This window comes from Silene latifolia, chromosome 6, assembly GCF_048544455.1.
Source record: "Silene latifolia isolate original U9 population chromosome 6, ASM4854445v1, whole genome shotgun sequence".
Lineage (NCBI taxonomy): Eukaryota > Viridiplantae > Streptophyta > Magnoliopsida > Caryophyllales > Caryophyllaceae > Silene > Silene latifolia.
In genome coordinates, this window is record NC_133531.1 from 12075974 (window position 1) to 12101525 (window position 25552).

At 40.5% G+C, this 25552-nt stretch overlaps 1 protein-coding gene and 1 pseudogene across 1 annotated transcript; one reads left to right on the forward strand and one right to left on the reverse strand.

Annotated features, from left to right (window-relative positions):
* Positions 1 to 779: 779 nt before the first annotated feature.
* LOC141586360 (E3 ubiquitin-protein ligase UPL2-like) lies at positions 780 to 16124 on the forward strand (annotated as a pseudogene).
* A 1535-nt stretch (positions 16125 to 17659) lies between these two features.
* Positions 17660 to 21413, reverse strand: LOC141586362 (GATA transcription factor 25). Its single transcript, XM_074407563.1, has 7 exons — positions 20852 to 21413; positions 20041 to 20145; positions 19807 to 19940; positions 19388 to 19489; positions 19074 to 19179; positions 18200 to 18256; positions 17660 to 18099 (listed from the first exon to the last, which is right to left on the reverse strand). The coding sequence occupies exons 1-7, from the start codon at positions 21170 to 21172 to the stop codon at positions 18001 to 18003; spliced, it is 924 nt and encodes a 307-aa protein (XP_074263664.1). The 5' UTR covers positions 21173 to 21413; the 3' UTR covers positions 17660 to 18000.
* Positions 21414 to 25552: the final 4139 nt, after the last annotated feature.

Sequence of the window (25552 nt, forward strand, 5' to 3'; positions counted from 1 at the left end):
AAAAGTAAAGTGGTAGAGTGAAGTTGAATGGAGGAAATACTATTTTGACTAAGGCCTCGTTTGGTTGCCCACCAAATTCATGGGAATTCTAAAATCCCATGAATTATGGTTTTTGGAGGTTGTTTGGTTACCCCATTTTTTGTAAAATGGAGGAGTTTCAAACTCGAAGGAATTTCCAACTCCTGCATGATGGGGGAATTTGACTACCTACCCCCCTCATGGTCATTGGAAACTCCTAGGAGAATATAACTCCAACATGTCAACCAAACGGATTCTTGTAATTCATGTGAATTTTGATGTTGGAATTAAACTCCTGTGCATTGCAAATTAACACATGCATTTGATTCTCGTATGAACCAAACGAGGCCTAAGAAATACTATTTTGCAAATTTAACTTTTTATTAGAGACGGTTGTTACAATGAAACTTTATTTTGATGCGTATAACTTTAATATGACTTCGTAGTTGTCGTTTTAGGTCAGTTCGAGTCATTTTGGACCGGGTAAATTATGGGTCGGGTCTTTTCGGGTTGGGTCATCTCGGGTCGGGCCAACATTGGATCTATCAAGGTTCGGGTCGGATCTAGGCTAGGTCGGGTCAATTCGCATTTCGGGTCACTTTCAGGTCAAGCAAGTTCGGATCACTTTCGGGACTCGGGTCATCTTTGTCATAATAAAGATGAATCAATCTAATGAACCCCTCTCAATACACAAAAACCCCATTATGAAATATGAATTGTGATTAGTGAATAAAAAAAGCCTAAACCAAAAATCATCAAGTACAAAAACAAAACAAAGGCCAAAGAAGAAGACTCCTCCTACATCCCTTTCTAGTTCTAGTTTCTACCCTTCTCTCTTCTCCTCTCTCTAGTTTCTTTCTACTTCTCCATCTCTAGTTCACAAAACAACACTAAATTAAAAATTACAATTCACAATACTTTCTTCTGATGCCTCTTTCTATACATCATACTCTTGGTAAACTCTAGATTCTCTCTTAAATTAAACATGTTATTAGTTTATCTAATTATTATTATTTTCAATTGATTTTGAATTGATTTGAATTGAATTAATTATTATTATATGATGCAGAAACAATATAAACAAACCAAGGCAGGCTGTTGTCTTAGTTTTTAATTGATTTGATTGATTAAATGGCGACGCTAAGATCGACGTTGCCGTCGCGGTTACGACAGCTTTTCTACGGTGAAGGATCTTCTGGTCCTTCTGTTCAACTCGACTCCCATACGGTCACGGTCTGTCTTTTTGTTCTTTGATTTTTAGGGTTTTTCGATGTTGATGACTGATTTACTGCTAATTATAGGTATTGTAGGGTTTTATGCTGCACGACTGATGAAATTTGGGGGCTTTTTAATTGTTTGCCTGACTGTATTAGGTTTCCTCGTCGACGAGAGTTGGTTTTAATGGATGAATGTAGCCAAACACTGAAACGTGAATCATCGTTTTTTTGGTATAATTATTGGGGGGCTCGTTGTTTGTCTTGTCAATCAATTTTAGAATAAGACCGTTTTACAGTACGAGGTGGTCCTTTTTATTGGTTAAACCCTCATTTATTTTGAAAGGAAATGGAGATTAGAATAAGACCGTTTTTCAGTAAGAGGCGGTCCTTTTATTGGTTAAACACTCACTTATTTTGAAAGGAAATGGAGAGAACAAGAAATGGAGATGATCTAAATTGCAATAAACGAACCTTCTTATATATAAAAAGGGTCTTTCTATTCAACACGACTCCCATACGGCTTTTTTTTTTGATGATTCATTATTTTTTATTTGACTTGATTTTTAGGGTTTTTCGCTGTTGATAACTGATTTACTTTATTTTTTCAGCTTATAGTAGGGTGTTATGGTGCACGAGTGATGAATTAAGGGGTTTTATGATGTTTAGATTGGTGTTGTTAGTGTTCCGGACTGTTTTAGGTTACCTCGTCGACGAGAGTTGGCTGAAATGGATAGAATGCAGCCGAAGGATGAAACTTGAATCATCATTTCGGTTTGCGTTGGGTTAGTTGGATTTGAGTGGAATTATTGGGTGGCGCGATAACATTGTCTTACAGGGTGAGGCGGGAGGCGGTAATTTTATTAGTTAAACGCTAATTTATTATGAAAGGAAATGAAGAGGATCTAAATTGCAATAAACGAACGTTCTTATTATATATAAAAAAATTAGGTGGTGTTATTAGAACGACTTATTTTTTTCTTTTCAGCTGTATTGACTGAACTAGGATGAATGGTTATTGCAAAAGATAATGGTGGAGGAAAAATACTTTTGGGGCTACTAGTTAGGTTTGTTATATCGTTATTGTGTATATCTGGACTGGACATGCTCCTGCCAGTTACATTTGTGGCTTAGTGTCCTGAACGTAAGAGTTATCAGTAAGAGAAATCTGCTAAGTGGACTCCTTGTTGCTATTCTTTCACTTTGCTCATTTGCAGATGTTGTGTTGTTCTCTTGTAAAGTCGAATGCTTGATTTACCTTAGGCATTCTCAGCAAATAGAGGGTGAGTGTGTGACTAATCAGTATGAGTATTATTTATGATGGCCACAGTCAACATAAAGCAGGGTTTGAGGGGTGGAGGGTGGGATGCGAGGGATCTAATCTGAGATATACCTTATTGGGCGGGCTTGCGTTTTCACATTTAGCTAATTCATTGTGTCGTATGTAAGATGTGTTTGTTAGTTGATGTACTCCTGGATTGTCTTATGAAAATCTTTGGTTTTCTTTCTCTTGCAGCCTTCTAAAATTAAATCATTCATTGACAAAGTCATTCAGAGCCCCTTGCAAGATATTGCCATTCCACTGTCGAGTTTTCGTTGGGAATACAACAAGGTCGGCTATATAGGTGTTTTCCATATGATGTTTCTGATTGCATGCATTACACAATTTTAATCCTACCTTATATTCTTTCAGGGGAATTTTCATCATTGGAGACCACTGTTTCATCACTTTGATACATACTTCAAGACATATGTATCTAACAGGAATGACCTCCTCCTCTCTGATTCTATCATGGAAGATGACACTCCCTTTCCAAAACATGCAGTTTTGCAGATTTTACGGGTGGTACAAATTATTTTGGATAACTGTCACAATAAGAGTTCATTTGATGGCCTAGAGGTATGTTAGAAATTGTAAACTAGATCTACTTTTGTCGGACCCATTAGGTTAATTGCCAACTAGTAACTATATTTACCCCCTTTTTTTGTTTACTTGAACAGCATTTCAAGTTTCTCCTTGCGTCATCAGATCCTGAAGTGCTCTTGGCAACGTTAGAGACTCTTTCTTCTCTAGTGAAAATAGCTCCCTCAAAGCTGCATGTGAGTGGGAAGATGGTTGGACTGGGCTCTATTAATGGGCGTCTTTTATCTCTAGCCCAAGGATGGGGAAGCAAGGAAGAGGGCTTGGGATTATATTCGTGTGTAGTGGAAAATGAGAAGAGTCAAGAAGAAGGGCTTTCTTTATTTCCCTCAGATTTAGAAGATAGAGATGAGAAGTCTCAGTCACGTCTAGGCTCAACTTTGTACTTTGAAGTGCATGGGGTTAGCACTCAGAGAAGTGGGGAGACAAGTAATGAGTCTTCTCCTTCTTCAAGCATTATACATATACCAAATCTGCATGAACGGAGAGAGGAGGATCATCTTCTTCTTAAGCAATGCATTGAGCAATACAAAGTACCTTCTGAGCAAAGATTTTCACTCCTCACAAGAATTAGATATGCACATGCATTTTGTGCTCCCAGATCATGCAGATTGTATAGTAGGATTTGCCTTCTTTCTTTCATTGTGCTTATGCAGTCTAACGATGCTAATGATGAGCTGGTGTCCTTTTTCGCCAATGAGCCTGAATATACGAATGAGTTGATCAAGATTGTCCGATCGGAAGAAATTATTCCTGGAACTGTTAGAACACTTGCTATGCTTGCATTAGCTGCTCAGTTGGCTGCATATTCATCATCTCATGACCGGGCTCGAATGTTGAGTGGTTCAAGCATTAATTTTGCCGGAGGAAATCGAACGATTCTTCTGAATGTACTTCAGAAGGCAATTCTAACCCTTAAGACCTCTAATGACCCATCCTCACTTGCTTTTGTCGAGGCACTTCTACAGTTTTATCTGCTTCATGTTATATCTACTTCAAGCCCAGGTAGCATTGTTAGAGGTTCAGGGATGGTTCCAACTTTCTTACCCCTTTTGGAGGATTTTGATCCGGCACATACACACCTCGTCTGTTATTCTGTGAAAACATTGCAGAAACTTATGGACTACAGCAATGCTGCTGTAACACTCTTCAAAGATTTGGGAGGAGTTGAACTTTTAGCCCAAAGATTGCAGGTTGAAGTTCAAAGAGTTATAGACCCTGCTAGCCCAGATGATAATTTGATGGTTATTGGTGAATGTTCAAGCTCTAGCGAGGACTGTTTATCTTCTCAGAGGAGGCTCATCAGGGCTTTGTTGAAGGCCCTTGGGTCCGCTACCTATGCTCCTGCAAATACGTCCAGGTCGCAGGGTTCTCAAGATAGTACCCTGCCATCCACGTTGGCTGTGATATTTGGCAATGTTCGAAAATTTGGTGGAGATATATATTGTGCTGCTGTGACTCTTATGAGTGAAATTCTTCATAAGGACCCCACTTGTTTCCCTATTTTACATGAAATGGGTCTTCCAGATGCTTTTTTATCTTCTATTGGTGCTGGCATACTTCCTTCCTCAAAGGCTCTCACTTGCATTCCAAGTGGGCTAGCTGCTATTTGCCTTAACACAAAGGGCCTGGAGGCAGTGAAGGAAAGTTCTGCATTGCGCTTTCTTTTTGACATTTTCACGTGTAAGAAATACGTTGTGGCTTTAAATGAAGCTATTGTGCCTTTGGCAAACGGTGTGGAAGAGCTCTTGCGCCATGTATCTTCATTAAGGAGCACTGGGGTGGATATCATCATTGATATTGTTAACAACATGGCCTCCTTTGGGGAAGGATCTTCTTCAGGGGAATCAGGGAAGGTTGGTGGGAAAACTGCTATGGACACAGATTCTGAAGAGCGAGGGAGTGGAAATGAAAGTGACAGTCGTTCTGCTTTAGTCGGTGTAACAGATTCACCAGCAGAAAGTGTTACAGATGAGCATTTTGTTAACTTGAGTGTTTTCCATGTGATGGTTTTGGTTCATAGGACAATGGAGAACACAGAAACATGCAGATTGTTCGTAGAGAAGTCTGGTATTGATGCTCTTTTGAGGCTTTTGCTGCGACCTACTGTTGCTCAGTCATCTGAGGGAATGGCTATCGCTTTGCACAGTACTATGGTCTTTAAGGGTTTCACTCAACATCATTCTTCTCTGCTGGCTCGTACCTTTTGCTCTTTCTTAAGAGAGCATTTAAAGAAGGCATTGACTGGGTTCTCTTTGGTCTCAGGGTCATTTTTGTTGGATCCTATTACAAAAGCTGACCATGGTGTATTCTCTTCATTATTTCTTGTCGAATTTCTACTATTTCTTGCTGCTGCAAAGGAAAACCGTTGGGTATCTGCTTTGCTTACTGAATTTGGTGGTGAAAACAAGGACGTTTTAGAAGATATTGGGAGAGTCCATCGGGAAATTTTGTGGCAGATTGCTCTTCTTGAAGATGCTAAAGTTGAAGTACAAGAGAATGAAGATGGTGTTTCTACTTCAGAATCACAAGTATCAAATGTCAATGACCCTGACGAACAAAGGGTTACATCCTTTAGGCAACTGCTTGATCCACTTCTCAGAAGGAGAACAGCTGGGTGGAGTGCAGAGTCTCATTTTTTTGATCTCATCAATCTCTACAGAGATCTGGGTCGTGCCGTTGGTACCCAAAACAGAGGTACAATTGATAATTCCAATTTGCAAAATATTGGAAGCAGCCAGCGTTTGCACCAGACAGGTGGTTCAGATGTTGACGCTGCTATCAAGAGTGAAGAAGATAAGCAGAAGAGTTACTATACATCACGTTGTGAGATGGTCAAATCGCTTGCTTTACACATTATACATTTGTTCCAGGAGTTGGGCAAGGCAATGCTGCTACCTTCTCGACGACGTGATGATGCTGTGAATGTATCACCGTCCTCTAAATTAGTAGTATCTACCTTTGCATCCATTGCTCTGGGGCACATGAACTTTGGGGGTCATATAAGCCCTTCAGGTTTGGAGGTATCTGTATCCAGCAAGTGTCGCTATTTTGGTAAGGTTGTGGAATTTATAGACAGTATCTTAATGGACAGGCATGATTCCTGTAATCCAGTGTTATTAAATTGCTTATATGGGCAAGGTGTTATTCAGTCAGTTTTGACTACATTTGAAGCTACAAGCCAGTTATTATTTACTGTTCCTGCATCACCTATGGAGACTGATGATGGGGTTCTGAAGCATGAAACAAAGCAAGAGCCTGAACATTCTTGGCTGTATGGCCCTTTAGCCAGCTATGGGAAGCTTATGGATCACTTGGTTACCTCATCGTATATACTGTCTCCTTTTACCAAACACTTGCTTGTCCAACCCTTACCAGATACGGATGTTCTGTTTCCTAAGGATGCTGAGACATTTGTAAAGGTTCTTCAATCTATGGTGCTGAAGGCTATCCTTCCTCTGTGGACCCACCCGCTGTTTGCTGATTGCAGTTATGATTTCATCACTTCAGTTATCTCAATTGTTCGGCATATATATTCTGGGGTAGAAGTGAAAAATGTTACCAGTGGTAGCAGTAGCCGTCTAGCTGGCCCCCCTCCTAATGAAGCAACAATCTCAACTATAGTGGAAATGGGATTTACAAGATCCAGGGCTGAAGAAGCCCTGAGGCAAGTTGGAGTCAATAGCGTAGAATTGGCAATGGAGTGGCTATTCTCACACCCAGAAGAAGTGCAAGAAGAGGATGAACTAGCTCGTGCACTTGCCATGTCACTTGGAAATTCAGGGTCAGACTCAAAAGAAGATGCTGCTAGTGAAAATAGTCGGCTGTTTGAAGAGGAGATGGCACAACTTCCTCCTGTTGATGAACTACTGTCAACTTGTATAAAGCTTTTGCAATCAAAGGAATCTCTTGCTTTTCCAGTTCGGGACTTGCTTATGACAATGTGTTCCCAGAATGATGGCCAATACAGGCCTAATGTTATTTCGTTTGTTGTTGATCAGATTAAGCAATCTACTTTGGTTGCTGACGACAAAAATTTCTCCACGCTGTCTGCGCTTTTTCATGTTTTGGCTTTAATACTTCATGAGGATGCTGCTTCTCGAGAAACTTGTTTGAAAAATGGTTGGATACAACTTGTCTCTGATTTATTGTGGCAATGGGATATTGGGTCGCGCAATGGCACATGTGCACTTGTTCCGAAGTGGGTAACCACCGCCTTTCTAAGTCTTGATCGGTTGTTGCAAGTAGATCCAAAGCTGAACCCTGGGGTTGTGGAGTTGCTGAAGAAGAATACTGAGAGCGGCCAGCAGACGTCAATTGTTATTGATGAGGAAATGATGAACAAGTCCCAGGAATCATCATACAATCCTGTTGATATAGATCAGCAGAAGAGGCTTGTTGAGATTGCTTGTAGCTGTATCAGGAAGGATCTCCCATCAGAAACAATGCATGCTGTTCTCCAGCTTTGTGCGACGCTTACAAGGTCTCACCCCGCTGCTGTTAGTTTTCTTGATGCTGGGGGTGTTCCATTGCTCCTGAACCTACCGACAAAAAGTATGTTTTCTGGCTTTGACAACATTGCTGCTACTATTATCCGCCACATCCTTGAGGATCCTCAAACACTCCAGCAGGCGATGGAGTCAGAGATACGTCATAGTATTGTTACTGCAACAAGCAGACACTCTACTGGTAGGCTTTCTACCCGCAACTTTCTTGCGAGTTCAGTTGGTATGATTTCTAGAGATCCAGTGGTGTTCATGCGTGCTGCTCGATCTGTTTGTCAAGTTGAGCTGGTGGGTGATCGGCCTTATGTAGTCTTGCTCAAAGATCGTGAAAAAGATAAAGGGAAGGACAAAGAGAAAGAAAAGGAAAAGGACAAGGCATCTGATAAGGACAAGTCACTGGGGCCTGATGGAAAGCCGTCTTCTGGTGGTTTGTCATTGGGCGCTGGCCAAGGGAAGTTGCAAGAGTCCAAGAGTTTTAAAGTGCATAGGAAACCTCCTCATAGCTTCATCACTGTGATTGAGCTTCTGATTGAGACAGCTGCCAGTTTTGAACCCCCGGTGAAGGGTGATCTCTTGCCCGAGTCATCTGGTACACAGCCATCAACTGATATGGACATTGATGTCCTTACAAATAAGGGGAAAGGGAAGGCTGTTGCAAGTGTGCTGGGGGAAATTGATCCTGAAAGCCAGGATTCCTACGCCTCTCTAGCCAAAGTTGTATTTATCCTCAAGCTTCTCACGGAGATTCTTGTTACATATGCTGCTTCTGTTCATGTATTATTACGGAGGGATGCTGAAGTTAGTTGCTGCAAGGGTCCATCACAGGCCGGTCTTTCTGGATATGGCTCTGGGGGGATATTTAGCCATGTCCTGCACAAGTTTGTTCCCTACTCTAGAAACTCCAAAAAAGAACAGAAATTAGATGGTGATTGGAAACATAATTTGGCTACGAGAGCCGTTCAATTTCTAGTGGCTGCATGTGTGCGCTCAGCGGAGGCTAGGAGGAGAATCTTCAGTTGTATCAACTTTATTATAAGTGAATTTGTATCTTCAGCTGAGGTTCATATGTCACCAGGTGCTGAAATTTTGGCATTTGTTGATCTACTCAATGACGTGCTTGTTTCTCGTTCCCCCACTGGCGCTTCCATCTCTTCAGAAGCTTCTGCTACTTTTATCGACACTAGCTTGGTTAAGTCACTGACCCGGGTTCTTCAAGTTTTGGACCTCGACGTGGCTGACTCATCAAAGATTGTGACAGGAGTTGTTAAAGCACTAGAATTGGTTACAAAGGAGCAGGTTCATTCTGCTGATGCTCAGGCAGGAAAAGGTGATACTTCTATTAAGCCATCTGATGTTAATTCGCAAGAGAGAGCAGATAATAGTGTTGATGGAGCCCAAACTGTGGACGCTGGTTCTCAAGAGAACGATTCCTTGGCTGCTCCTGCTGGGGTTGATTCATTTAGTGTAGGGCACACCTATGGCGGTTCTGAGGCTGTGACAGACGATATGGAGCATGACCAAGATCTTGTTGGTGGATTTGTTCCCCATAATGAAGGTGATTACATGCATGACACGCCAGAGGAAGGAGGCGGCCTTGAAAATGGAGTAGACAGTGTGGGTATCCGATTTGAAATACAATCAGGGCAAGAAAATCTTGTTGAAGATGATGATGAGGATATGTCTGAGGATGATGGAGATGATGAGGACGATGACGATGAGGATGAGGATGAGCACAATGATCTGGAAGATGACGAAGAACACGACCTTCCTCATCCTGACACAGACCAAGATGACCATGAGATGGATGAAGATGAGTTTGATGAAGATGTGTTGGAGGAAGAGGATGATGAGGATGAAGATGATGAAGATGGACTCATACTACGTCTGGAAGAAGGCATAAATGGGATTAATGTCCTTGATCATATTGAAGTTTTTGGTAGAGATCATAGTCTAGCAAGTGAAACTCTGCAAGTAATGCCTGCCGAACTGTTTGGCTCTAGGCGTCCAGGGCGGTCTACTTCCATTTATAATCTTCTAGGAAGAACCGATAACACAGCTCCATCACAGCATCCGCTCTTAGTTGAGTCACATCGCTCCCCAACCTCAGCCACGTCTAGAGCGTCGGGTATATCTGTCCTTCGAATTTGCTTTTGTTTCTAGTTCATGGTTTTATCATTCTCTGTACTATAGGAACCTGACCTCTGTTTCTTTATTTTTCAGAGAACCCTAATGATCTAATGCTGCCTGACAGAAGCTTGGTAGGTACTTCATCACGCTTGGATACTATTTTTCGATCTGCAAGAAATGGACGACCAGGTCATAGATTTAACTTATGGCTAGATGATCGTGAACAAGCTGGTGGATCAAGTTCTACTGCTGTACCACAAGGACTTGAAGAATTTTTTATTTCACAGTTGAGGCAACCAGAAGCAGAGAAGCCCTCTGATCAGATCAATACAGCTGTTGACTCTGAGGGAAAGGGTGATGCTGTCCAGCAAATAGAGACGAGTATGAGAACAGAAGTTCCGGTTGGTGATCAAAGTGATTATGCTCATGCTCCATCTTCTGAAGCAGAAGACAGATCTATCCCTCAAAATGAATCTGGTCCAAACACATTTCCACAAGGTACTGATGCATCAGCTGGACACTCTGAGCATAATGATGTGGCTACTCGAGATGTTGAAGCAGTGAGCCAAGAAAGTGGTGGAAGTGGGGCAACTTTGGGAGAAAGTCTACGAAGCCTAGATGTCGAAATTGGGAGTGCAGATGGTCATGATGACGGAGGAGACAGACAAATCTTTACAGATAGAGTACCTTTTGGCGAATCACAAGGCATTCGGACAAGGAGAAATACAGTTTCTTTTGGTACCGCTACCCCAGCCGGGAGGGACACTTCACTCCATAGTGTAAGTGAAGTTGGAGAGAATCCTATTCAAGAGAGCGGCGGTGTACATGCAGATGGGCAGCAAATAACTGGGGATAGTGAATCTGCTCCAATTGACCCTACATTTCTTGATGCACTTCCAGAAGAGTTGCGTGCTGAAGTCTTGTCTGCTCAGCAAGGTCAATCGAATCAGCCAGCTAACGATGAACAACAAAATACTGAAGATATTGATCCTGAATTTCTTGCAGCCCTTCCCCCAGATATTCGAGCAGAAGTTCTTGCCCAACAGCAGGTACAGCGACTTCATCAGTCCCAGGAGTTGGAAGGGGAACCCGTGGAAATGGATACTGTGTCAATTATTGCTACCTTCCCTTCGGATCTTAGAGAAGAGGTATACCGTATGGTAGTTGTAGAAGTATATTAATCGTCATTTCATGCATATTGACTGATTTTCCCGGTCTGTCAGGTACTTTTAACTTCTTCTGATGCTGTTCTGGCTAATCTCACTCCTGCTCTTGTTGCTGAGGCAAACATGTTACGTGAAAGATTTGCTAACCGCTTTAGCAGCAACCGCAATCTTTTTGGCATGTTTCCTAGAAGCCGGAGGGGCGAGTCATCAAGAAGAGGTGAAGGGTCAAGCCTGGACAGAGCAGTTGGAAGTACTGCATCTCGTCGTGCGGTTGGAACTAAGGTGCTTGAAGCTGATGGTGCTCCATTAGTGGATACAGATGATCTTAAGGGCATGATTCGATTGCTTCGTGTTGTTCAGGTAGGTAACGTAGTAAGCCTGTGACTATATGTGATTGCATTTGGAGTTATTTTTCTGTGGCTTTCTTATAGTTTGCTAATGAATGCTGGTTTGCAGCCACTCTATAAAGGTCCATTTCAGAGACTCCTATTGAATTTGTCTGCCCATAGTGAATCTCGGACTGCTTTAGTCAAAATTCTGATGGAGATGCTGATGCTTAACAAACATAAGACAGGCAACCAGCCTAGTGATTCTGAGCCTTCGTATAGGCTTTATGGTTGTCCAAGTCATGTGATGTACTCTCGGCCCCAATTCGTTGATGGTAAGTCATTGTTTGCCGTCTATTTATATACTCTATTTCATCAGTCACTTTGTTTGCACTTTCAAATCTTCCTTGCATAACTTTAGAGAATGAATGTCTTATTTTGAATGAAGGGTGTAATAATTTTTAGACTAGGTGAATCCTTCTCAAAAATGAATTTCTAGATGAATGGATCAGTACCTGGTTTCTGTTTCATGGTTTTAATCAGTGTTGAGCTCTGCTTGTTTTGTCTTTCTTTTTAATTCTTTCTTGGTTTGCTTGTATAAATCTTGATACTGTTGGACGAGTTATTCTTTTATTTTTTTATTTACTTTACATTCTACTTCTCATGCGTCCTTTATAGGAGTTCCTCCGTTGGTTTTGGCGAGTTCTCGAAACGCTAACCTACCTTGCTCGGAATCACCCTTACGTTGCGAAGATTTTGCTTGAACTGAGGCTGCCTCTGCATTCTGATCACAAGTCTGAGAATGCAGATCGGGTTAGTGGTAAAGCCATGATGGTTGTTGAGGACAGGTCCTCTGTGACGAAGGAGGAAGATTTGCCATCTGTTGCACTGCTTTTAGGTCTTTTGAATCAACCACTTTATCTGAGGAGTGTAGCACACCTTGAACAGGTAAAGATGGTTAAATACAATAAGCATTTGTCTCTCTTTTGTTTTCTGGTGTATATCTCTGGGATTCCGTTCTGATTGTATCTGTCCTGTATGGCAGCTATTGAATCTACTGGATGTTATTCTTGACAATGCTGGAAGCAGATCTGATACAAGTAAGCCTGAGTTATCTACGCCTGAGCAGCACGCAGGCCCTGATGTTCCAGAAACAAGTACTCTGGTGAACTCTGATTTAGGAACTGTTCCATTTGAGGGTGATTCAATACCCAAGGTTGATGAATCTACACAACCTTCAACCTCTGGTTCTAAAGAGCCGTTTGACGCTTTAGCTGTGCTTCTTGGGCTTCCACCGGCTGATCTTAGACTACTATGCTGTTTATTGGCAACAGAGGGGTATGGGCTTTTCTTCTCTTCGCTAGTCATGTTGATTTTAACTGTATTCATTTCATATCACATTTGTTTTTCGGTGGTTTTGAATGTGACAGTAGTCTCATAAACTTTTTTGGCTATTTACGGTTTTGACTTATTTTAAGTCTGAATCCATCAGTGGATTCATTTAGCTGTGGACTAGTTCATGGTGGATAGATTGTTTAATTTATCTGAAGTACTAAGATTGTCTTGGCGCTCTGCATCATAATATCTATCAGGAACGTTTGTGAGGCTTTTTATCCAATTTATCTTAGACTCTTAGCAAAATTTATAAGGAGTTTATGAGCATAATTAATTTTTTTTAATGCGGAACTTGAGGAACATTTGTTTGTTGCATATCTGTCTTTGTCTGCCTGTTGCATCTGGGGAGTTCTGCTATTTCTTTTGTGTTCCATCAATGATGTCTTTGCTTACATTTGAAATTTTGAATATGTAATGTGTCTACTTATAAATTATTAATTTTTATCTGCAGATCCATCAACTTTCAACTTTTTGTTTATTTAATGATTAATTTTCTTTTAACTTAAACGTAAATTTTCTTCACTCAGATTGTCAGATAATGCATATACACTTGTCTCGGAGGTTCTGAAGAAGATGGTGGCCTTTGCACCTTCTCATTGTCATTTATTTATCACCGAATTGGCTAATGCAGCACGTGACTTGAGTCAATCTGCTATGAGGGAGTTGCATTCATTTGGAGATTCTGAAGGTGCACTCCTACATTCGTCTTCTGCTGATGGAGCTGCCATATTGAGAGTCCTACAGGCGCTGAGCTCTCTGTTTTCTTCTCTAAATGAGAAGGATGATCATGGAAAAGAGCATGACATTGTTCTTTCTCTAGTTCGGGATATTGTTTCTTCGTTGGAACCGTTGTGGCTGGAGCTCAGCTCTTGCATAGCCAGAATAGAAGGATATACCGATTCTAACTCTGAGCCTTCGTCATTGGTGCTAGTCAAATCTAAGCCTTCCAGTTCAACTCCACTTCCGGCTGGCACTCAGAATGTCCTCCCTTATATCGAGTCTTTCTTTGTGACATGTGAGAAAATACAACCTGCACAACCTGGTACAAGTCAGGACTTCACTGTGTCTGCGGTACCAGAACTTGATGATGCCAGCACTTCAGCTAGCAAGCAGCTGTTGTCTAGTCATTCTTTCAAGGTGGATGATAAGCATGTTGCTTTTGTAAAGTTTACTGAGAAGCATCGGAAACTGCTGAATGCTTTTATCCGTCAGAACCCTGGCCTGCTTGAGAAGTCATTTTCACTGATGCTAAAGGTTCCTCGTTTCATTGATTTTGATAACAAGCGTGCACACTTCAGATCGAAGATTAAGCATCAGCATGATCATCATCACAGTCCTTTAAGGATCTCAGTGAGAAGAGCATATATTCTTGAAGATTCATACAACCAACTGCGGATGAGGTCAGCGCAAGAGTTAAAGGGGAGGTTAACCGTACAATTTCAGGGAGAAGAAGGAATTGATGCAGGTGGGCTAACTAGGGAGTGGTATCAGTCATTGTCTAGGGTTATTTTTGATAAAGGAGCACTATTGTTTACTACTGTCGGCAATGATTCAACTTTTCAACCAAATCCGAATTCTGTTTATCAAACTGAGCATCTGTCATACTTCAAGTTTGTTGGGCGAGTGGTGAGAGTTTATTTTCTCTATTTTTATTGAATTAATGATTTTTTTTGCCAAATGACTTCTAATATGTATGAGAATTTTCAGGTTGGAAAAGCTCTATTTGACGGACAGCTCTTGGATGTTCATTTCACTCGCTCGTTCTACAAGCATATCCTAGGTGTTAAAGTCACTTATCATGATATAGAAGCCATCGATCCAGATTATTACAAGAATATTAAGTGGATGCTTGAGGTATGCTTACCTGATTGTTAGGTCCTTTCTTTTATTGTCAAAATGAACATCTTTTCTTTTTATTCTCCCCCTATTATCAGATCCGGGATTTAGGGTTTTGAGCATTTAGTTTTTTTTTTTTTTTTTTTTTTTTTTTTTTTTTTTTTTATAAGTTGGCTATCCTTATTGGTTATTACTTTGGTGTATCTGCAGAATGATATAAGCGATGTGCTAGATCTTACTTTCAGCGTTGATGCTGATGAGGAGAAGCTGATACTGTATGAAAAGACGCAGGTAAATTTTTTTCTCTAGCTGCATGTTTAATTTTAAGTCCTAATTAAATATATATCCTGATACTGTACGAAAAGACGCGGGTAAATTTTTTTCTCTAGCTGCATGTTTAATTTTAAGTCCTAATTAAATATATATCCTGATGTGGGATTTTGGAGTACTAATTTGGCTTGAATTACAGGTGACTGATTATGAGCTAATTCCTGGTGGCCGTAACATAAAAGTTACCGAGGAGAACAAGCATCAATATGTCGATTTGGTTGCCGAACATAGATTGACAACTGCAATCCGCCCTCAAATTAATGCTTTCTTGGAAGGATTCAGTGATATGATTTCCCGTGAACTCGTATCTATATTTAACGACAAAGAGCTTGAGTTATTAATAAGTGGGCTTCCAGATATCGATTGTGAGTATTTACGTCTTTGTTTTTCAGACTTTGTTTTGGAGCAACAAAATGCCGTTGACAGTTGTAAATGATAATTTCTTTGTTGTCTGACGAGTCTTGTATTCATTTTCTTGTAGTGGATGATATGAAGGCAAATACAGAATACTCAGGTTACAGTCCGGCATCTCCTGTTATCCAGTGGTTTTGGGATGTGGTTCAGGCATTTAGCAAGGAAGATAAAGCACGCCTTCTACAGTTTGTCACTGGGACGTCAAAGGTATCATTTTTAGCAGTTTGCATGTTTTCTGTTTGTGTTAATGTTGGATTTTTTTGAATTCTGGTATTTTGTTTATGGTGCATTCTAACGAATTTCGTCCAAAATAAATCTAGGTTCCACTCGAAGGTTTTAGTGCTCTCCAAGGCATTTCAGGCTCACAGAAATTTCAAATACATAAAGCATATGGTAGTGCTGATCATCTGCCGTCAGCACACACATGGTAATTCATCTTTTTAACACGTTTTTCACTTTTTCTCGCACCTAATATTGTTAGATGAACTAGCCTGACCTGAATGTTAATTTAATCATATCAGCTTCAACCAGTTGGATCTCCCCGAGTATCCGTCCAAAGAACATCTGCAGGAGAGGCTGCTACTTGCGATTCATGAAGCCAATGAGGGATTTGGTTTCGGTTAAGGATTCAAGATGCGCAAGGTGTTTTAGATACAGATAGGCCATTTGGTTGGTGGGTAGGAAAGGGATGGAGGAATCGGAAATCGCAAATCAAGTGAATGTTATGAGTTGGTAAAAAGGTTAATGGTACTGTACTGTACAGTTTTGATAATTTGTTTTGATGATTGAATCTGCCAGTTTTTGATACTGTCCATATGGATTCCTGGGAGCGCAATTGCGCCTTAAATTTTCCTTTTGTTATTCTTGACTTCTACAAATTCTTCAAAAGGCTATCTATCGACTTGAGTTGCATGCGCACTTAACTTTTTCGAGTTTGAGGGGTGGGATATGAAGACGAATGTGTAGGGTGCTTAGTGGCGCAAGCAGTGGCGGATTAATTTTCAAACGATTGTGTTGAGGTGATCCCAGGTGCTGTTTTGACTGAAAATTAGTCTTCCCACATTTTTTAACACTCCGAGTCTACTATGTTCATGAGTTGAAATTTTTGAACGAGCTCATAGTTACCTTATTGAATACGAGTACTCCGTATTGGAATTAATTGTTATCCTAACCAAACATGACTTTGGATGTACCCAACCTTAATTAGATTCGCGGTTTATGATCCCAAATTCCCCTGAATCCGTTCCCAGCATGCATTAATGTATACTTTCGTCATTTATAATTTCATCTTCTTAGACCGAATTAAACAATAATAAGGGTTTTCATCAAACACCTTAGAATTACTACAACGCCGCATGAGTTCACATTCTGATCAACCTTTTGATTCTACAACAATGACATTGGAGAATGCTTAATCACACATCTAACAATTTTAAGACACTTCACAAAAATTTCAACTGATTCCAACTATATACAGTACCTCACAAATCCTTCCGAACATGGATTACTGTGTTTAAATTAATCTTCCACGACTACATCACTGTGCATAAGTACACTTTTTTCCTCTGCGTAATTTAGTATCGTCAGTGTAGGCCTGTAGGGCTGTGCAGCCTGTGCTCTTAAATAGGGCTGAGCAAAAAATCAGATTATCCAAACTGATCCGATATCCGATCCGAATCCGATCCGAATTTTTGGATATCCGATCCGAAAGTTAAGTTTGGTTTGGATATCTGATCCGAAATCTTTGGTTTTGGTTTGGATATGGATATTAGAATTAAAACATTTGGATATCCGATCTGATCCGAAACTATAGTTTTCTAGTATAATTTCGAGAAAATAAAATTTTATTTGATACAACTTAATTAATGTTTAAAATATTAGAGAAATATCTAGGTGGTACTTAAATTTTATAGCGAGAACATTGGAATAAGAATACGAAAGAAAATATCATGTAAAACAATGAATATAATCGTTTTTCAAACTTAATTTTAAAGTAAGTTCAAAAGTATGGATATCCGCATCCGATCCGATTATTTTGGATACCCGAACATTGGATATCCGAGACATTTGGTTTGAATATTGGATATCTAACTTCAGGATTTCTAATATGAATATCCGATCCGAACTAGCACTTTGGATCAAATACCCGATCCGTACTCTGCCCTACTCTTAAATACCATCTCCAAATTCTATTAGTGTCAGACAATCCCCTCCCCTCCGGAGAAGCGCCAACCCATAACCTTCACCAGAACACACACACTGACACACTGGCTCAAACCACACTTGCTAATAAGTACTAGTACTCAGGTAGCTAGCGGCCATAGAACACGAAATTATTACAAAGCTTCAGATAAGGGTGTTGGCTAATACATTTACTAAGTTTGTTACTTGAATCAATGCAAGGTAAGCAACAAGGAAGCGTAGACTTCTCATGCATCAGATATTATTATCTCAACAAGGCAAAACTCTGGGTTACATAGTGGTTCAGTTAAGAAGCTGCATGTATCTGATTTTCTGGGGTACATGATCTCTGCATTGTGAGTTGTGACACGAGGAACTCCAAACATTAATGTTACAGATTCGTAATTCCATAAACTTTGTCTTAATAGGGTAAGGGCACCAAGAGTAACCCAGAAGAATCTGGAATAATAAAGCGTTGTTATCTGTACAATCGCCTAAAGTATAAAAACCACTATGCCCACTCTCTGATCACACCAGCAACATTAAACTCCAACCCAGTTATGGAAACTAGTGTTGCGCTATTAATTTTGAATTTTCACCTTCTCCTAAATTGACAGACTTTGGTTCTGCGATTAAAGCAGTTGCTCTATACGAGGAAGCACCATCCTACAGCAGAGAAAAATAACCGAATTATGGCAATTTGTTATGGTTAAGAGTTGAGAGACCAAATTAAAATGAGGTCGTCGTAGAACAGAAGGGACAATACCAGTTCACTTGATAACTGAGAGGGATCATGTTTCTTCGAAAGATCCCTCAAAACACCCTGCACAGAATTAAATTCAGTCATCAAACAAGAAAATAGAAACCATGTGTCTAAAGACAAGATATTATTATGACTGCTCAGCAACTAGTAAAACAACCACTTATCCGAAATTTCTTTTCTGCGAGGATATGATTAGTTTATACAGCAGCATATGGAAATGCATAAGATCCTCAACACTAACCATGAATATCCAGAGTCTTCACTCCTCACCAATGAATTAGTAAAGCTTAAAGGCATCTCTTTACCAATTTACAAGGTGTGTGAAATCGCATTATGTTTTCTAATCCAAAAATCCCATTATGTGAACAAAAATATGTCCCAAGCAAAAATTAATTGACAATGAAACATGGAATATGAAAGTTGCCCTGATAAGAGAGCTGCACCGAAATACGGAGTAACTCATTTCTCAACATCTGTAGAACGGGACCACTTGGCAAAAAAAAAAGTGAGCTGAATAGCTCAGATCTCAAGTCTCTAGTATCTTCCAATTTGTATAGCTAGCATGAGGAAATGAAGCAAGTAATGCACCAAACCATAGATGACAGTTCAAATTAGTAAGCTGATGACCAAGCATGACTACAAAAAACATCAAGACCACATTGACAATAAAATATTTTTGAATGAATTTGAAATGGCTATAATCCTCTTCATTTCTCCTTTCCATTACTTATTAATGAAATTGCTTAAAATCCCAACCATTGATAAGTAATGGAGAGGGCCCTGACTCGATTTGAGCAAGTACGCATTCCATCAATGAAATATATGGATTGAATGTATAAGTGCATAGCTTACTAATGATTCACTACAAGCTGCTCACCTTGTTTGCCCAGAAAAGTCCACAGGCATTGCATAGAGTCCTAGGCCCATGTGGTCCACGCCGCATCATAGGGGTCAATTTTGAGCTGATACTGCAATGAGTACATCTGGAGAGCACGGAAGCACGTGTATGCATCTGTAAGTATAGATAGGGACATATTGAACAGCACACTCGGTAGTGTGCTTATGCAACAGCATAAACAAAACTAAAGAGACCAAATGCCATCAAACTGAGCAGCTATGAGATTCTAGCTACCGTGAAATCAATGTATGTATATGCAGCAGTAATATAAGGAAAAGGGGCCTGAGACATACGACGTTTCTAATTGTGACTCATCGAGGACTGAATCTTGACCATTACAACCAGTAGATTCATCCGATTTCCTTGACGTAAATTGTCCTTTTTTGCGCTGCATCCTGTCAGTAGGTAAAAAAATATCGTAGATAAATAAACAAAATACTTAATATACAGCCACCAAATAGATTCGAGGGGGGTGTCAAAATATGGGTTTTACAGATACTGTATCCTTCCTGATTACTTGAGCTACAAAGAGATATCAAATGCCAAAACTTGAGGATGATTTGAAAGTAAAAATAGAAGAAAGAGAAGCGGCACTAAGTACAGACATAAATGATTTGATATTAAGCACGTCAACTTTGACACGCATTTATAGAAGTTTAGCCCTATAGTCAACTATATCACAGAAGGACAAGCTCGGAAATAATCATCATACTTAAGTGCTACTTCTTGTCGGACATCATATCTAATTTTCTTTTCAAAGCAGCGTTCTTTCCTCTTCTGGCGGAATCTATTTAACGAAGCCTCTCGCTGAGGTTGACTACAGCGTTTAGCATATTCCATGATACCCTGCAGCAAACAAGACAAGAATTATACAAGAGTTTAAGGGAGTATAATCTATATCCAACCAATTAAGATACTGCGATTGAAGAAGAATAAGAAGAAAAACCCGCTGATTCAAATGGGGTAGTTGTTGAGGAGTGTGTGGAGCTGGAGGAAAAGTGGTGCCGGGAGACTGTGTGTTGCCACCCAGAAGCAATAGTACTGCTTGAACCTACACCAATTAAGCTAATCAAGTCATCTCATCTATCATAAAGCAACCCCCTTTCCAAATTCTTACAGACTCCCAAACCAACACGAGTCCTCTACTAACTTGCTGCCGTCAATCCAGACATACAATACTCAAAAGACCAATTCTACAATAAGACCTTCTTTTCGTGATACACTTAAAAGTAAATATGCTATACTTGAAAAGTAACTTCATTTTTAAGTTCACAAATAACTAAATTACTACCTCCGTCCCAATTTGTTTACCTTTGATTAAAATACCGCTCGCAACTAAAAAAAATTAAACAAGTGATAGTATAACATAACATACGAAAAAAAAAAATACTCCCTCTGTCCCGGTCATTCTTTGTCCTTTTCCATTTTAGGATTGTTGTCCTTTATATTTTAAGAATGAATTTGATGAGCAATTTGATCATTCACGCTCAATTTGTTCCACTTGTCATTTACTAATTGGCTCCCTCTTTTTTTGTGCCAAAACCAAAGGACAACAATTGACCGGGGCGGAGGGAGTAGTAATTCTGCAATAAAACCCTCCATTAGGTCTGATTCACTACCTTTTACTGGTCTCATATTTGATCAAATGTATTACTTGGCACGAACAACGGGATCAGTTACTTTTAATGGTCTCATACAAAAAGACGGTCTTACAATACAACTCGCAATACTAAAAAAGGGAGAGAAAAATCAATAACCTTATCCGGAGTAACGGAATCGAACACAAAAACCTGCCCTTGAAACGACAAAGTAAGCTGATTATCATCCGCCGGGAATCGAGTAACACCATAATCAACTCCGACGCCATACCCAGAATCAGCTTCAATAGTTAAACCATCATCGAAACAACTTTGATGGTGATGATGCGACGATTCGTATTGTTCTTCAACCTCGTTGTTTTCATCCCCAAATGTGTCATCTTCTTGTTGATTAGGTTTGGGGGATTGAGCGATGTTCAATTGATTCTGCTGCTGTTGATGAGTATGAGGATGAGGATGATGCGTTTCTTGACTGTACATTGCGATCGATTTTGATTGAGGGTTGTGATTTTCTCTAAATTGGAAATCGGATAAACCCTAACCCTAGATTTTGGGGGAAATTATCGTGGAAGGAAATTAGGAGGGGAAACCCAGGAAGGGAGGGTGTGAGTGTGACCGTGTCGTCCGTGTGTGACCCCGTTGTAGCGGAAGAGATGGATTTTCAAAATTTTGTACTTCTCTTGTGCTAATATAATTGCGAAATGAATCTAAATCCAACTCCTGAAACACAAAATCTCATTGAAGACGGGCGATATCCGTCATAAACTTGTGACGGATACCGTTTTCTTTTACAAAATGTTCATTGAGAGGTGAGTGGGAAACACATGGGGGTGCCCCAACTTGTCTCCTCTCCCTTTTTGTGAGAGATCACAAGCTTGTGACGAGATTAGCCGTCATCGCAGCAAAGAGTAAATTTCACTCCCGAAAATAGTCATTAAAGATTTCATTTTATGATAAATTTATGTAAAATAGTTTTATATAAATATTTGTATAAAAATACCTTATCTAAAGTATTTGTATTTTAAAAACAAGTTAATATAAAATTGTTTTTATTATGAATAATTGAACGATCGTAAGACCATGTTCTTTTGGACTTAGTTTCAGCTTTATTCAGTTTAGTTCAATTCAGTTCTTCTTTTCACAAATCAACCCTTACCTCATTTCAGTTCAGTTCAACTCATTAAGTTCAATTCAGTTCAGCTCCATTAAGTTCAGTTCAGTCTAGTAAGGCTATAATTTTAAAATTGTTGGAATATAATTTTGAATTATTTTAAAATAAATATAGATTAATGTATTCAAATAAATACTAATTATTTTACCTCCCTCAAATTAATGTTTCTTTGCGGACGATGGCTTTTTATGTTCTAGATTAGTGGGAGCGAAGCGGTGGATGGAGAAGGGGTTAGAAAAATTCTTCAGATATACGAGAAAGGCTATCGTTAGGTGGTTAGTTTTGATAAAACCGTTGTTTCATTTAACCGTGTTACGAGCTCGAGAAGGATGCAACAAATGGTAAAGTTTCTTGAGGCTTGTGGAAATGCATGATTTGTCCGGGATAAAACTGACTAGCAGATTGCAAAGTTGTCGGGCAAGTTGCTTTCAAAGGCGGGTAGGGAGATATTAAGTAAGACAATGAGCAATCAATCCCTACTTATGTTATGAGCGTCGTCAGATTTCCAACTAACTTTTGTGAGGAACCTTGCTCTTAGCATCTCGTTTGTGGTGACTAGTATAAGATATAGAGAAAAGGTTATGTTATTGAATAATATTAACAGGAGCAATTACATGTGTTTATATACTAAGCTAGCTAACCCTAAAACCTTGCAAGAGAATATTTACGAGATATACTTATGAAGGAAAAGATTTAAGCTAAAGAATACAAACAAGAAAGCAATCGTATGTACAATAGCTATGAGGCAATTTAAAGAAAGTATTTCCTAAAGTATGAAAGATATGAATAAGATGGTATAATCTTATATCATTCCTTAATATTCCCCCGCAAGACGGACTGTCCATCGAAAAGGCCGATCTTGGATAATAGAGCTTCAAACCGAGGCCGAGGAAGAGGCTTTGTTAAAATATCAGCTAGTTGATCGTTACCACTGATGTGAGCAACACGAAGTGTACCAGCTTGAACCTGTTCGCGGACAAAATGAAAGGCAAGAGATATATGTTTCATGCGTGAGTGAAAAACGGGATTAGCAGAGTAATGAGCAGCACTTAAATTGTCACAATATATTGCAGGTGGAGATGTAAAATGAAGACCAAGCTCAGTGAGAAGTGACTTGACCCAAAGAATTTCGGAGGTAACATGAGCAACGGCGCGAAACTCAGCTTCAGTGGAGGACATAGCAATGGCTTTTTGTTTCTTTGAGGACCAGGCAACCGGGTTTCTACCAAGATAAACTATGTAGCCGGTGGTGGAGATGTAATTGTCCGTATCTCCACCCCAGTCGGCATCACTGAAGGCGTGGAGTTGAAGGGGATTGTGGCGATGCAACTGAAGACCAAGATGCATAGTGCCATGAAGGTATCGCAGCAAGCGGCGTAAGGCAGTCCAGTGAGCAATTTGAGGACGTTGCATAAATTGGGCAAGTTTGTTAATGGCAAACGAGACATCGGGGTGTGTGAGAGAAAGGTATTGCAAGCTCCCAATCATAGAGCGATAGGTAGTAGCATCACAAGCGGACGTATTGGTTTCAAGTTTAAGTGAAGGATAAGCAACCATGGGAGTGTTGGAAGGTTTGCATTCGAGCATGTCATGACGTTGAAGAAGATCATGGATGTACTTTGTCTGGGAGAGTAGCAGTCCTTTGGAATTGGGAGTGACCTCTACTCCCAGGAAATAGGAGAGGGCACCCAAATCCTTGAGGGAGAACCGTGAGGCCAGTCGTGCAATGAAAGAGACAAGAAACTGAGTTGAGGGTCCTGTAACAATGATATCGTCTACATACACGAGAACATAAAGAGTGTTGGCATTATGAGTGTATATGAAGAGGGAAGGGTCAGCAAGCGAAGCTTTGAAGTCGCATTGGAGCAGGTACTGTTTGAGTTCATTGTACCATGCCCGAGGGGCCTGTTTAAGACCATAAATGGCCTTGTTAAGGCGACAAACATGAGTGGATGTATCATCATGGACGAAACCTGGTGGTTGAGCCATGTACACGGTTTCGTGAAGCGTACCTTCGAGGAAGGCATTGTTTATGTCGAGTTGTCGGATAGACCATCCTTGACTTAGAGCAATGGAGAGAAGTAGGCGAATTGTCACGGGTTTTATGACCGGACTGAAAGTATCAGTGTAGTTAATTCTATGTTTTTGATGAAAACCTTTTGCAACCAAGCGAGCTTTATATTGTTTAATTGAGTTGTCGGGATTGTATTTAACACGGAACACCCACTTGCAACCTACCACATCGTGAGCTTCATGGGCAGGAACAAGTGACCATGTATTATTTCGAGTCAGCGCATTATATTTCTCAATCATAGCGGCACGCCATTGGGGTGAGGCAAGGGCTTGTTTGGTGGTATGGGGAAGCGAGTGAGGGGATGTAGTAATTGCTAATTTGGCATACTTGGGGTTTGGCTTTCGAATATTATTCGAAAGGCGTGTAACATGACGGGGTGGGGGAGGTGGCGGGTTTGGAATGGAAGAGGAGGTGCTGGCGGTAGGAGAGGTAGGGGTAGGGGACGATGATGGAGTTGGGACAGAGGAAGCATCAGAGGACGTGGCAGGGGTTGAGTCAGGTGAGGGAGTGGCTGTGGGAGTAGAAGTAGTTGAGTCAGGTGAGGGAGTGGCTGTGGGAGTAGGAGTAGTGGACGAAGGTTGAGAGACAGGCGTGGAGATATGGGAGGGAAGAAAGACAATTGGTGGCTCACACCAATCAGTGACAGAAGGGGCAGGGATTGGACTGGGAGCGTTGGCGAGACGAGGGTAGGGGAACGTGGTTTCGACGAAAGCGACGTGGCGGGATGTATAGATTCTATTTGTGGAGGGATCGAGGCAGTGGTATGCACTCTGAGTTGTGGAGTAGCCTAAGAAGACACAAGCAATGGATTTAGGATCAAGTTTATGAGATGAATAAGGACGGAGCCATGGGTAGCAGAGACAACCAAAGGCTCGAAGTTTGTTGTAGTTGGGTAATTTGTTGAAGAGACGGAAATAAGGAGAGTCATTTTGAAGTGTAGAAGTCGGTAAGCGATTGATGAGATACACAGCGGTGGCTAGGGCGTAAGGCCAAAAGGTGGTGGGAAGTGTGGCGTGTGTAAGGAGCGAGAGGCCCGTTTCAACGATGTGACGATGTCTCCTCTCCGCGTACCCATTATGTTCAGGGGTGTGAGGCGGCGAGGTGAGGTGCGAAATGCCCTGTTGAAGAAGAGTGGGTGTAATTTTGACATATTCTCCTCCATTGTCGGAGAAGAATTGAATAATTGGACGATTGAAGAATTTTTCGACAAGGAGTTTGAATTGATTAAAAATTGTGATTGTGTCAGACTTCCGTTTAAGAGGATATAACCACGAGTATTTCGTAAAATGATCAACGAATAGGACGTAGTATTTGTAACCATCGTGAGAGTGTATCGGGCTGGACCAAACATCAGAAAAAATCAATTCAAGTGGAGCATTGGACGTTAGTGTGGAAGTAGAGAAAGACAATTTGTGGCTTTTATTAATTTTGCACGCATTACAATATTCGAAATTGGAATCAGAAATTGATAAATTGGAAATACGCTTAAGAAAAGAAAAAACATGTGATGACGGGTGACCCAAGCGGTGATGCCACAACACCGTGGAGTTAGGCGAGGAAGCAAGAAGAGCACGTGGTGAGGATGGATGCCAGGTGTAGATGCCACGATCAATGT